The sequence below is a fragment of the Pipistrellus hanaki genome (genome assembly GCF_964339955.1).
Source record: "Pipistrellus hanaki genome assembly, chromosome: 13".
Classification (NCBI taxonomy): domain Eukaryota; kingdom Metazoa; phylum Chordata; class Mammalia; order Chiroptera; family Vespertilionidae; genus Pipistrellus; species Pipistrellus hanaki.
Window position 1 is genome coordinate 56,633,496 of NC_140515.1, and position 14,026 is coordinate 56,647,521.

Consider the following 14,026-nt stretch of genomic DNA (forward strand, 5'->3'; position numbering starts at 1 on the left):
GGTTTTTTTTTTTTCTTGCCCTATTAAAAAATAGACAGATTAAGCGCAGTGGCTGCTGATGAAACCAAGCAGATGAGGGCCCCTGAAGGCTGGCTGTGTGGATGAATGGGCAGAGGCAGCTGGGGAGGGACCGTGTGACAGCATCAGCCATCACTGCAGCAGCAAGGGCCCCTGGGTGGCAGCTGCCGAGGGCACTGTCACCGCCCCCCGGCCTGCTCACCGGGGCCACGGGAGGCCGGGGAGACCTCTCAGGCCGCCTCCGTCCCAGCCAGCCCTGAACCTCTGTATTGAGAGCACGCTCTTCTCCAGGCCCCACAGCTCCCGGAGGCAGGACCACGGGGACCCTCATTCTCCCCAAGTTCCGGGGCTTCCCTCCGGGTGCGCTCCTGCAGCGGAGATGGGGTTTGACCTTGATGTAGGCAGTCAACGTGGAGACCTGGGCCCAGGCCAGCAGCACCTGGGATTGCCAGCAGTGGAATTATCAGTGTCAGGGTCCCAGAGCAGGAACGCAGGAGGCCAAGAGGAGTAAAGAGTTATGAGTTTGGTAGGTCATCTGGGGACCATGTGGACTAAGCCCCCAAATGGCGACAACCCCCAGGGACAGGGAGTCAGAGATTTTAAGGTCCCTCGGCGGGTGTTTGTGGCGGAGAATTCTCTGGGTGAGCCCTGAAGGGAAAGATGCTGGTCTTAGCAAATGGAATGTGGTCTAAGCAAAAGGGAATGTGGGTTGAGAAGAGGACTAAAGATCAGGTCCCAGCGAAGGGTTATCCCTGCAATCATTTGATCCAACCTAGCACTCTGGCTCCGCCCACTGACCCAGCCCTCAGGGGCGGGGCACAGGAGTCTGGATTTTACCAACTCCCCCTGGCCATTCTCAGGCACACTCAAGTTTTAGAATCTCTGCTCTACACTGGCTGTTTTGGAGAGAATTAGTTGTTAGGGGTTTCACAGGTATGTTCCATTCCCTGCTAATATTGGCTATAGACACGTCATTTTGAGTGACAGGTTAACCTTCGATCCCATCAGATTCTGAGACGCTGAGCTCAGGGCAGGCAGTGTTGAGGGGTAGGAGTAGGAGGTAAGGAATAGTCGTCCCACATGTGAGAAGGGCTGGGTATGGCCCGAGGTTGGGGGTTCAAAGGAAGTCTGAGAGTGAGGGAAGGTAGCTATGGCAAGCATTGACCCACAAAAAGAGAATCTTGAAGAAACAAAGAGAAGAAGAAAGGTGGTACTGGAGGAGGGAGCAAAGGATGTGGCCTCTGAAGGATCTAGGTTCTGGTCCTTGTATCAACAATGCGACATCCACACCCCTTCATTGGAGGGGAGTATGAGCAGCGGCCCCACAGCACACATCCTCAGGATGATGAAACAGGAATGCAATGAGAGAGCTCTTTTTGTGGTTATTATTCTTATGGAATCGTCCCTATTCCTGGGCCACATTGTTGCAGGAGCTCCTACAAGTTCCGATCTTGAAGGACATACTGCAAACAGAAACAGGTCGAAACGTTTTAGCAGCTAAAGTAACAGTGAAATCCCAAGGGAGAGATGGGAATTATGGCCTCAGATCCCAAGATTACAGGGTATAGGAAATAAAGATTTGGAGGCACAAAGAGGCAACCTGTCATTTCTCTGATGGGAAAGGGGTGACCTTGGCTTTCAGAGAGCGGGCGCTGGTTTCTCTCACACGGCAGCAGGGACCTTAGACCCCTCAGCTCAGCAGGGCCTGGACACTGGCTCAAGAGCATCTTTGTTCCACAAAAGAGAATTTTTGTTCCATAAAAGGTTCGAAAGATGAGGAGCCCTTGGGACCTGGGGAATGTGAACTGCATTTGTCCTCCTCTTTATGTTGAAGAAAAGTTGATGATCTAGATGGCTCTGTGGTTTCCAACAAAATCCCTGGAACCCCTTTTTGGTGGAGACGGAGCAAGACGCATGGATGTGAGGCAGCAGAAGGCATCGGTAAAGAAACTTAGAGACAAGAGACCCTTCAGATGATGAAGGACGCCGGGAGGGACTCGCAGAAGAAAACACGTGGTAACTGGGAATGGACGAGAACTCCAGAGCATGTTTCAAAAAAATAAGAAGTGAGCCGGGACCGGTTTGGCTCAGTGGATAGAGCGTCGGCCTGCGGACTGAAAGGTCCCAGGTTCGATTCTGGTCAAGGGCATGTACCTTGGTTGCGGGCACATCCCCAGTATGGGGTGTACAAGAGGCAGCTGATCGATGATTCTCTCTCACCGATGTTTCTAACTCTCTATCCTTCTCTCTTCCTCTCTGTGAAAAATCAATAAAATATATTAAAAAAAAAAAAGAAGTGAATTGCATTTGTTCATTCTTGGCGAAACACAGACTCTTAGGGAGATCAAAGGAATGCGGAAGGCAGAGTAGGCCATTCACAGAAACATGGGTTCAACCTCCCCACTTCTGACCTCTGCAAAGAGAAATCTTGCAACATCTCAAGCGATGCTAGTCCCCCCTCTGCTTGGCCACCAGTGATGATGGAGAGCTCACTGCTCACAGTTCAGCGACTCTGACCTTTCTATGGATCTTCCTCATTCTAGGAGTCAGACAGCACTCTGACACCCCACCCGCTCCAGCTCCTGCCTTTGCCTTCCGGCCATCATGGGCAGGATGGCCAGAGAATGTAGCACCCAAACCGGGCTACATCTGAATACCAGAGAATGTTACCGCTACTCCAGGACCACAGACACACTCTGGACAAACAGGGGCGGGAACTTATTCTCATCATGGATAAACAGGGCACCGAACTTCCAGAGGAGGAGGAACCTGGTAAGGTCACGAGGTCTTTTTCCTGTTTTCCAGATTTATCTTACGCGTGGACCTTCAACGACAACCCTTTGCACGTCCAAGAGGACAACAGGCGGTTTGTTTCTCAGGAGACAGGCAACCTGTACATAGCCAAAGTGGAGCCGTCCGATGTGGGCAACTACACCTGCTTCGTAACAAACAGGGAAGCGCGGAGAAGCGTGCGAGGCCCACCCACGCCGCTGGTGCAGCGGCCTGATGGTAAGGGGATGAGTTCTCTTTGGGGGGGGGGGTGCGCTGGGTCTGGGGCTAAGCCTGGGAGGTCTGTGAGCGCCCCCCTGCCCTCTGGTTCAGAGCAGCCACACCATCTAGGAGCACAGAGTCCATTCACAAATATGTTGGCCATCATAAACATAACAGAAATATTCTGAAACTCACCCAGTAATGCCGGGTACATGATTCTGGGTATACAATGCCATCTCTTCTCTGGCACTGGAATTGGTCTGCTTTGCTTTGCTTAGGAAGTATTTTGTCAAAAAACGCTATTGGGGAGTAGGGGTGTATGTGCATGCGTGCGTACTGCCAAACTTATTCATTGAATTGTTGTATTTTTAATGAACATGGGCCACAGCTTTCCTCTGGTACCTTTCCTTTCCATCTTTGTCTCTTTTGTTCACCCTTTATTCACCCGACTGACAGAATGGGGGGAAATTCACATCCCGGGAAGAGAGAGAGCGCCAACATTAGTCATGAGCATTGCAAAGAGGAATGAGAAGCCAGACGCATGCTAACTCTTGTCTGCCCAGAAACACACTGCAGATGAGCTGTGTAGCTTAATCAAGTCATTGCCGGTGCAAGACGGAGAGGACAGAAAGCGTAAGGAAGTCATCCAAGTAGAAAAATCCCCAGCAGACTCTTTAATTAAACATGCACAGTGGGAGAGGTGCCCACAGAAAGTCGGCTGGCGCATTTTATGTTCAGATTCTGGAATTGACAGAGTTTATCTCCTCTCAGAGGAGTTTAGCAAAAGCAAGAAGATAATGCTAATGGTGGCCACCTGGTGATGAAACTGGCTGCACGCAGGGAGCTCTCATGAGAGATCTTTTCTAATCACTGGCCACCCAACAGGTTTGCGTGGTCTCCATTTAGAACGTAGCAGCCACTAGGTTTATCCGTGAGCCCAATGTCTCCCTTCAGGGAGCGCCCCGATCCTGGAGGGAGGAGCTTAAGGTCAACAACATGCATAGAAATTCTACTGTTCCCCCCCCCACTTTTTTTCTGTTTCCCTTTGTTTCTGCTTCTCTCCTTCATACTCCCCTTCTTCTCCCACCCCTCTCTCCCATCAACACATTCTTGATAACAAGATCAGGAGCACTGTATATCATAAAAGTTGTCACTCAAGAAATGTCAGATGTCAAGAGAATGGAAAGTGTGACGCCCTTCCCCATTTAGGGGAATGACATAGAACTCTACTCATGACCCTTATGAATGTTCAGAATGATCAAGGTCTTACAAATGAGGTATTTCCATTTCCACGGGTTTTGTAATTTTTGCCTTTGGTGCAACTGATCTGACCACCAATACCTGCTTATTTTAGGAACCCGTCACTCCAGTGAAACAATAACCAAACTCTTAAAGAACCTCTGTGTATCTTCGGTTAAATGAACGAAGCCAAGGAGGGTAGAGTGGAGACACGTTGCTGCTGGTCACAGCTCACCTGGCAGCTGGCACATTCACAGCAACCAGACTGCGGTCTCACGCTCAGCCTAGCCCATGCCCACAACACCTCATTGGACATTCAAAAGCTATCCAAGCAAACATACTCTTATTTGTGTATAGCAAAACTATTGAGCAGTAAACGCTTAATAAAGTGACATAAGAATATGTATATCTTTGTTTATCCCAACTAGCGTGATCACTGAACAGGTTTTGTTGCGGAAATGCTGATATTTTGGATTAAGGGGTGCTGCCTCAGACCTCCTCTCACTTTGTTAGCTGACAATTTCCTTATTCCTGAGCCAACCTGGTCCCCGGGAGTCCCAGCAAGGGAGGCAGAGAGGGGCCTCGCTGAGAGAGACACCTTGGTAACCCGGGAGCATGGCGGATGCTGTGTTCAGTTCTCCGTCGGTGACATTCATTCTAAGGATGTTGATGTGGGGCCCAGGGGAATGGGGGCCTCTTTTCTGACACTTCCACGTCCCGGACGTTTGGTTTTCAGGGGAGGGGAGATGCCAAACCACTGAAACGGTATCATGACCTTCTCTTGCTCCCTGTCAGTCATGAAAGTATAGCCAAGTACTGTTTGTTAATTGAAGGACAAGACACCCGATTTTGGTTACTGAAGCATCGCCTTCATGGGACACTCCTGTTTTCCGTTCTCCAGAACGCTGCTAGCTCTTTTGATGTTTCGCAGGTGTGATGGGGGAGTACGAACCAAAGATGGAAGTGCGCCTTCCCGACACTGTGCAGGCCACCAAGGACTCGTCCGTTAAACTGGAATGCTTCGCCCTTGGAAAGTAAGGTTGTTTTGTTTTGTTTCCTGGTGTTTTAATTAAAAAAGAGAAAAAAAAAGCACAAAACTTTTTGTGATTCAAACATTGCTCGGAGGTAAATTACCAAGCAGATTTGAAATGCTGGGGAAACGAGCAAGTTTCTGATTGGAATTGAAGCAAAATGCCGAACGCTCTGAAAACGATGGGGCTGCCGCTCTCCTCTGAATCGCTGTTATTTCTGCCAGTTTGACCCACTTAGGCAGCAGCTGCAGGAGAGTAAGTGGGCTGGTGTGTCACCGAGCCCTCCACACACCCGCCTGCATCCTGTCCCACATCCACGGCCCCAGGTCACCCTGCTGAATTAACCAGCAATAATTATAAATGAAAGCCTGCACTGAAGTTCCCCAAATAAGACTAATTAAGGGCCATTGTTCATGGTGGACAATTAGATTGAGCCACACCTGTGGGAGTGGGCGTGCTTCCTGAGACTCTACCTGTGTATCAGCCAACAGGGATGCTTTCAAGGTGGCCAAAGACTTGCTTTTTGCACATAACATTCAGACACCGCTTTACTTTGGGGGATGGACCAACTTCACTGCTATGCCTGTGGACACCAGTAGTCCAAGAACAAAGGGGTACATAGGGTAAGGTGACCAGACGTCCCGCTTTTGGCGGGACAGTCCCGATTTTTAACGATTTGTCCGCGGGAGAAATCATTAAAAATCGGGACTGTCCCGCCAAAAGTGGGACGTCTGGTCACCTTACCATAGGGTCTAGATCCGCCGTTTCTAAACATGAGTGTGCGATGCACCAGGAACGTGCTTAAAGTGAGATGTTGTAGGTGTAGGTCCCAGGCAGGGCCACTCCTGTCCACAGACCACACTGGCCGGGCACAGGCCCTCACTGGCCCAGTGAGGGCTCCCGCTGAAGGCCATCTATGCTAAGGCAGTCAGCACATTCAGAAACGGTGCTTAACAGTCCCAACTGCGGAAGCCACCACTAACATGCCCACCTTGTTCTTGGGTAAATATAGCGAGCCCCCCAAACAGTGCTGGTTCATAAAGCTGCTCGGTTCCTTCCTACATGTGGAATTCTGTAGATATTTAACGTTTTCAGCCTATGCGTTTTTCATGTATTTAAAAGATTCTATTTTATTTTACTCAGTATGGATCCCATAGTATTTGTCTAATGATTACTGGTAATTGATTGATTAAGTTAAGGAAGAGGAAAACAGGGACTTCGTGTCAGTTTTTGTTTGTTTGTCTGCCTTTTAGGGAGATATTATGGACTTTGACCATTTTCAAACTTCCTCAGAATTTAAATTATAATAAAAATACATTAAATGTTTGTTAGACTACTTTGAAAATTAGGTGATTTATGTAAAAAAGAAAACCAGTGAGATATAGCATCCGAAACAGATATCAATAGCTTATTCTATGATACTGAACCTCAGGAAATGTGGATTCCTGAAATTAAAAAAAAAAAAAATACTCTTCCATCATAAATTACTAACAATTACTGAGGCTGGTTCTCAAGAATCTCACACAAGTAAAAGTTATTTGTTAGGCACGTCTAACTAAGAACGAATCTGCTGAATGTTATCCTCAGCACTGTGCAGGGCGCACCCTAGCTTTTGACATGTGAGGGCGTGAGGCTTCCATTGAATGAGTCACCTGTTCGGTGTCAGCTTCCATGAGGAAGGCAGGGCAAGGAACCCCCTCCACCTGGGTCAGGCTCTGGGCTTCGAACATTCCAGCATCCAAGTTGACGTTTCAGATAACTGATCTTAAAGTCAGGGGAGGCCGATTCCATCCCCAATTTTCTCAAAAGTTTATGGGGCCATCAGCACATGCACTCAGGATCCCTGTGCATGTCCAAGAAGAGGTGCAGGGACACCTCCCCTAAGATTGTTTAGAGAAGAGGATGGATAACACGTGCAGGAACACAGCACGGGCCGGGCTTGGAGGCAGTAAATGCTCACCGAGTTCTTCCCCCAAATGCCAACTCCGTTCTCTTTCTGTGCAACCAGTGCCAGAGTCGGTGGGGTGGCAACCTAAGAGTGGGGTCTCAGGGAGGAGACAAAGCCCCTCCTCTCCTTGGGGGACCCTTTCTGCTCTCTCCACAGCTGCAGCTGCAGGGTCTGCTCTCAGGTAGAAAGAGGAGCAGATGAGGGGCCCGCGTGGTTAATTAACATGGTCTGAATTGCTCACCTCTCTGAGCTACTAACTTTCCGGATTTCTATATTTTATTTTTAAAAACTTCAAACCCATCACAGAGATGTTGAAAGAGCAATACCTAGATAATCATGTCAATCACGTTACCTCTCACCTGAATTGACCAGGTGTAAGTTTTTGCAGCCTTCCCACCACCCGTCCACACATACGCACCATACGCTCACACAAACATGTAAGCCATACATGGAAAGAGAGGGCGATGAGTAATGACAGGCTGCCCTTTGGGGCATGTTTTGCTATGAAATTGAGGGGCGGAGTGAGGAAAAAGGCAGAGTCAGGAAATTCACCCATCTCATTTAGAGTTTGTGGTTTGTCTTCTCTTCGCAGATTTAATTGGCAGTGATTTAAAGTGCTTACACATTTTGGGGGGACACCCTCTATTTCCTCTGTTCATTTCCCTCTTCGCCCTTCTGGTATTCCCAGCACACATCTATTGCTCCAGTTGCACTGGTGCCCAGTTTTGGGATGTTCTGTTATGTTTTTATTTGTTGTTGTTGTCATTCTGTTCTGTATTAACGTTTTAGTTCGGAGGTTTCTATCGCTGGTCCTTCCAGGTCACTCTTTTCCAGGTTCAGTCCACAGATGAGCTTTCTGAAGGCTTGCTCCTTCGTATTAAACTGTTTCCTGTCTCCAGCATTCCTTTTTTTCCTTCCTCAGAATGCCCCATTCTGCTCACATCGGTCCTGTGCCCCTGCTTGCCACCTGCCTTTTCCATCAGAGCCCTTGGCACAGTCTCCAGAGTAATTATTTTAAATTCACAGGCTCATAATCCAGAGCATTGCCATGTTTGGGTCTGGCTCCAATGCTTGCTTTGTCTCTGCAGACTGCTTTTATGCACTTTTTATTGAAACCTAGACATGCTGTCTCGGGTAAAAGGAACTAGGTAACTAAATTTTAGAGTGAGGTTTATGTTTATGCAGATACTAATAACATGTGGGCTGTGCTTACAGTGTACGGTGGCTGCTGCACCAGAGGTTGGCATTTCCCTGCTGTCTGCAGGTTTCCATTGTCTCCCTGTCCTGTTTGGGTTTCTCTAGAGGCTCTTCATTTGTGTGAGTCTGAGGTCTGTCTGCTGTTTTCCTGCTGCAATCCGCACTCTGCTATGGAGCCCCCCGAGGATGTGAGAGTCCCTGTTGCTCATTCCATCATCCCTGTCACCTGTGGGTCTGTTTCTATTGACTGCTTTTTCTCCTAACCATGTTTCTCATTAGTTGGTAATCTAGTAATTTTTGATTGAATTGTAGACATGAACATTATGTTGTTGAATGCTGGACTTTGGTGTATTGATTCCAGGTGTTTAGATTTTATTGATCAGAGTTAAGTTACTAGGAATCTGGGTGATCTTTCTGTGGCCTGTGAGTAAGCTTCCTTCAAGTAGGTTCAGAGTCAACATTCACTTGCAAGCTGGTTTATGACTGAGATGCACCTTCAGCTGGAGCTCCCAGGGCTCACTGAGTCTCTCCTGTGTCCCTCTTAGGCGGACATCTGGAGCTCATTCCATTTGTGGTCCCATCCTCTCCAATACCTACAACCCCAGTTCCTCAGTCCTCCATGCCTCCTCACCTCAGAGAAGCAGGCATGTCCCATGTCTGTCCTCCCTCCATATTCTCTGCCCTGGGAAGTGCCTGGAGAGAAACCAGGGACACCACGGGCTCCTTTGGGGGACCACGGTTTGTCCCTCCCCCCCCGTTACATTTCTAGATCAGATTTGTTTCCATACATTTACCCAGTTTCCTAATGTTTGCAGCAGGAGAGTATGTGCAGTCCCTGTTGCACTAACACAAATTGAAGCCTGGGGTTGATTTAACACGGTGATGTTTAGGAAAATGTAGACCTGGTGTGGTTCTGACTTCATAACCCACACCCATAGCCATGGTATTTATATCAAATTTTAACATGCAAATGAACTCCTCCTGTGCAGATAAAGCTAGCCCCCAATTCTGTACATGTTTCCCTTACAAAAAGGCTTGACAATTTTCAGAAAAATATTAAAAAGATTTTAACTGCTGAACGGAACCATGGAGATATTTTCTATTTATAGTCTCTGCAATTACTACTATATCAGCAACCAGTAGATTTTAATTTTATGTATTAATGATTTTAAATTTTTCAAAAGATAACCTTTTTCAAATTCAATTTTTTTTTTTTTTTTGAATGAGAAGAAATAAGTGATTCCCAAAAAATCAATCAGGGCTATCGAGGAGCACATGTCCTACCATTTTATGTATGATGATATCTACCATCTGTAATTATCTGGTATAGACTAGTGGTTATGGCTCAGTGGTTGAGCATCAGCCCATGAATCAGGAGGTCACTGGCTCAATCCCTAGTAGTAGGCAGTAAATTGATGATATTTCTTTCTCAATGATTTTTCTATCTCTTTATCCCTCTCCCTTCCTCTTTCTAAAATCAATTTAAAAAATTAAATTACTATTTTTTAAACCTGATATAGAGGATTAGAGAGGAAACACAATTTTCTTTCCAGATACCACCTTAGGAGGAAGCTGTTAATGTGTGGGCAGGGAAGATAAAAGAGGGAAAGGCTAGCAGGAGCATGTATGCACCCTGGGCAGTTGGGCAGCTGCCATCTGAGGCTTGCCTGTGCCTTGGGCCAGCCCTGGGCAACTGGGAGGCTGAGCAAACTAGGAGACACGCATGCCTACCACCCGGCGGGGCTGAGGGGACTGGGCACCGCCATCTTGTGGCTGTGGGCACCATCTTTGAGGGTGTGGCATTCAATTAGCATATTCTCTCCTTATTGGCTGTGGGTAGCACCATTTTTGTGAGGCTGTGAAGATCAATTAGCATAACCCCTCTTTAATTAGATAGGATTATACCAAACCTCAGATACCTGCCTCACCTTCGGTGGCTTTGACTTCTGGGGCGTGTCCCTTACTTTCTGTGCTGCAGTTTGTTGTGATCACAGATTTAACTCTCAACTCTTCTCATTTGTTTCACGTGGCAGACTCTTAATGATCCGAGCTGCAAATTAATTGCTTTGTGAGGCACCCGGAGAGGCTCGGGGTGTGGGTGCTGTGCAAAGGCAGGCAGATTGGCTGGCACACCTGTCTCCTTGGAAGCCAACACAGGCCTGTGCTCTGGGTACAGAAATGAAACCAATGTCCCTCGTAACTCTCCCGCCACTGGCAAACAATACCACGGATTTCCTCTCTTCTCCTTAATTTAGGAACTTGGCTGTCAGTGCGCTGAGAGGTAAATAAAATCCATAGCCCCACTGCGTGTCCCAGAGCCTTCGCACAGAGGACTGTATTTATGTAAACATGTATATCATATATATATATATATATATATATATATATATATATATATATATATATATATATATATATATATGTTTTCTTTTCTAAATTATGGGGGGGGAAATACCCAGCTTGGCTATTAATGTCAAGCAGTAAATCTGAAGTCTCGCCAAGGTGTTTCTCGGTGTTCTGGGACTTTCAGAGGCCTGAGCAGACACCTGAAGTTTGCTTTTCTTCTCACACAGGGCGCATCCTGCAGGTGGCAGCCCAGAGAGGTCCCCGAGAGTCCTCAGGACACCAGGGTGACCACAGTGTCGTTGAGTTCAACTCGGTACATTCAGACTCTTTAGGCCTATAATGACTGGTGTAAAATCATCGGCAAGGCATCTTAAAATTCCCTAAATGAACATCTATTTGGCTCATTGTGTTCAGTAGCTAGAGAGCAGAATATTACCCCGGACATATTTGCCCACGTGTCCCGGAACGTATACTGAAGCCTAGTTATTCTTTTATTACTTCTAAAATAAATGTTTTTAATGATTTCAGAGAGGAAGGGAGAGGGAGGGAGAGACAGAAACATCAAGGATGAGAGAGAATTGTGGATCGGCTGCCTCCTTCACGCCCCACACTGGGGATCAGTCCTGTAACCCGAACATGTGCCCTGACCCGGAATTGAACCGGCACCTCCTGGTTCATGGGTCGACGCTCAGCCATGGAACCACACCCACAAGGCCCTGTCCCCATCTTACAATCACAATAAGCAACGCAGAAGCCTCCTTTAGGGGCAGGCCTCACATTCTCGGGGCTATCCCCCTTTGTCCTCTTCCAAAGCCTGCCAGGTGCCCATCATCTCTGGTAGCAGGTGAGGATCCAGCTGGGTCTCAAAATCTGCCCATGTCTCCCTACCCTGTGTCAGTGCCACCGTGATCAGGAGAGAATGGCTGTGGCCCTCAGTCCCAGGGGCAGCCTCGGTGGAAGCGCAGACCAGTGCCTGCTGACCAGCAGCCTCTCCCCAAGGGACCTGAGTGGACACTGGCCGCCCCCAGGATCCCGATGACATGCCATCCCCCGGCAGAAACGCCTCCTCCCTCTGTGCACTGAGCTTGCTTTTCTGCAGAGCTCGCGGATTTATCCCTATTGTGTCACCGCGGGACAGCCCTCCACTCCAGGCTCCGTATGAATATTTCAAGCCGGGGAAGCGAGAGCAGCTGGCCCAGCAGCCTGAAATGTTAACAAAGGCTCTCCGCCTGCTTCCTTTCTCCGCTTCAGTCCCTTCGATTAAAAATGGCCACTGACGGGATTTTCTGAAATGAGGTTCGAGTTCAGAATAATCCCAACGTAAGCATCTCTGAGAACGGGTTCTCTGGACCAGCTTCTCCTCACAAACTCGGTATGGCCTGGAGTTAAGCTGTGGATAATGAGGTTTAAGAAATCCAGGCAAGAAATAGAAGCTTTCTCAAACGGCACCAGTAATGAAAATTCTATTTATGGGCTGAAAGTATGGGATCGAAACACAGTTCCGACGACTGTGTGGAGAGCTTTCATTTAACTTCCAATTAAGGTTGAGCTCGGCCAGATGGTTAACGAATGTATCTCCATCTTTGATAAAATGACTAGAATGCTCACTCAGGAAAAGCATACGGGAGGAGAGAATGGAGTGTCTGTCCCTGTTTAGGGTGACACTTATTTAAGAAGCAGGAAACCAGAGGGCTTTGGAGGAGAGAAAGAAAGACAGAAAGACGAAGAAAGGAAGAGAGTAAGAAAGAGGCAGGGAGGGACGGAGGGAGGGAGAGAGGGAGGGAAGGAGGGAGAAAGGAAGGAAGAAGGAAGAAATGATTGGAGGACTTTGCTTTTATAATCTGTCCATTTTCACAACTGTGAGGAGTCTCGGTTCAGGCCGACTTGGTTCAGAAAATAGGGAGGAAATGAGAAAAGGCTTTGGCAACTCTCCCTTTCGCATCCAAGGTCCGTGAGGGGCTCAGCTCAGGGCTGAGAGACTCCGCATGAGAGACTTGCTTCAGATTGGTTTTCTCTGCTGAGGTTTGAATCCAAGCTCGACTTCTACCTCATATTTGTGAAGATAATAATAAGGGGGGTGGGAGGGGGGGGGCGGGGAAGGCTGTAGCTGAAAGGGAGATGTAGGCAGAAATTGCAGATATCTATAGTTAAAATGAGAGCACCATTTATTATGAGTTACCTTCTAACTAGTGGCCCAGTGCATGAAATTTGTGCAATTAAAAGGGGGTTAATTAAAGGAAATATTTTGATATTGCTATTTGCCCTTTCTCTATAATAGAAGTGTCAGAGATGAAAAAAAAAATTAGTAAAATGTTTATGAAAATCTTCCTCCTGTCAGAGTCTGGGGCACACTGCAGCCTCAGGTGCTCTGGCCCAGTGCTGTGCAGGTGGTGCAGCCTCAGGTCCCCAGTCAAGCCACTGGGGCAGGGGCGTGGCCTGAGGTTCCCTGTCAAATACCACCAGGCAGGGGGTGTGGCCTCAAGTCCCCTGGACCTGTGCCAGGGCATTGGGGAAAGGGGAGTGGCCTGAGGTCCCCTGTCATTCTCTGCCAGGCGGGAAAACACAGCCTGAGGTCCCCCATCAAGCCCTGCTGGGTGGGGGACACAGCCTGAGGTCCCTAGCCTGGTGCCAAGGCAGAGGGTGCGGCTTGAGGTCCTTGGCCTGATGCCAGGGTAGGGGGTGCGGCCTGAGGTCCCCCGTCAAGGCCCACCAGGCAGGGGGATCAGGCTCAGGTCCCCTGCCCTGGCTCAGCACCACACATCCTTAGGTCCCTGCTGATTTTGCTCCTTAAGGCTAGTTAAGGGAACTTGGCCTTTGCTGTGGGTGCCGCCATCTTTGTGATGGTGTGATGGTCAATTTGCATATTCTCTCTATTAGATAGGATGGCAAAGTTTCAGGAGCTTTCACAGTAATCCCTCTCTTGAAGGCCCCTCAGGGGTCTCCACTGCTGGGTGCATTTTTCACATGGCTTCAGAAAAGAGAGAGGGTGAAATTTAAGCAGTTTATTTGGTGTCTTCATGGGATTCTCCCCAAAATGAGGACTTGTCCTTAGAATGCATATGTGTGTTTAAGTTGCCTCTGATTTGCATTTATTCTCTCTGACTCTATATATAGTCCCATTACCAGTAATAACAGAATCTCAGCCTCCTTGCTTAGCAGTGTCATAACAAATCTGACCACATTCTCACCATTTAACTAGTATCTATGGATCTTACAAAACTGCTTGATTTTTTTTTCCCCACTAGAAACTAGTTAA

General features: G+C 48.0%; 1 protein-coding gene across 2 annotated transcripts in view; it reads left to right on the top strand.

Moving 5' to 3' along the window:
- The window catches only part of CNTN6 (contactin 6), a 156,782-nt gene that overhangs the window by 86,655 nt on the left and 56,101 nt on the right, over nucleotides 1-14,026 (top strand). The window contains exons 6-7 of one of the 2 annotated variants that reach the window (XM_084902268.1): nucleotides 2,824-3,027; nucleotides 5,180-5,282. In XM_084902268.1, the coding sequence (XP_084758394.1) occupies nucleotides 2,824-3,027; nucleotides 5,180-5,282 (307 nt within the window). Of the gene's footprint in view, nucleotides 1-2,823; nucleotides 3,028-5,179; nucleotides 5,283-14,026 lie in introns of those variants that run through there. The other variant, XM_084902269.1, reaches the window with a different exon arrangement.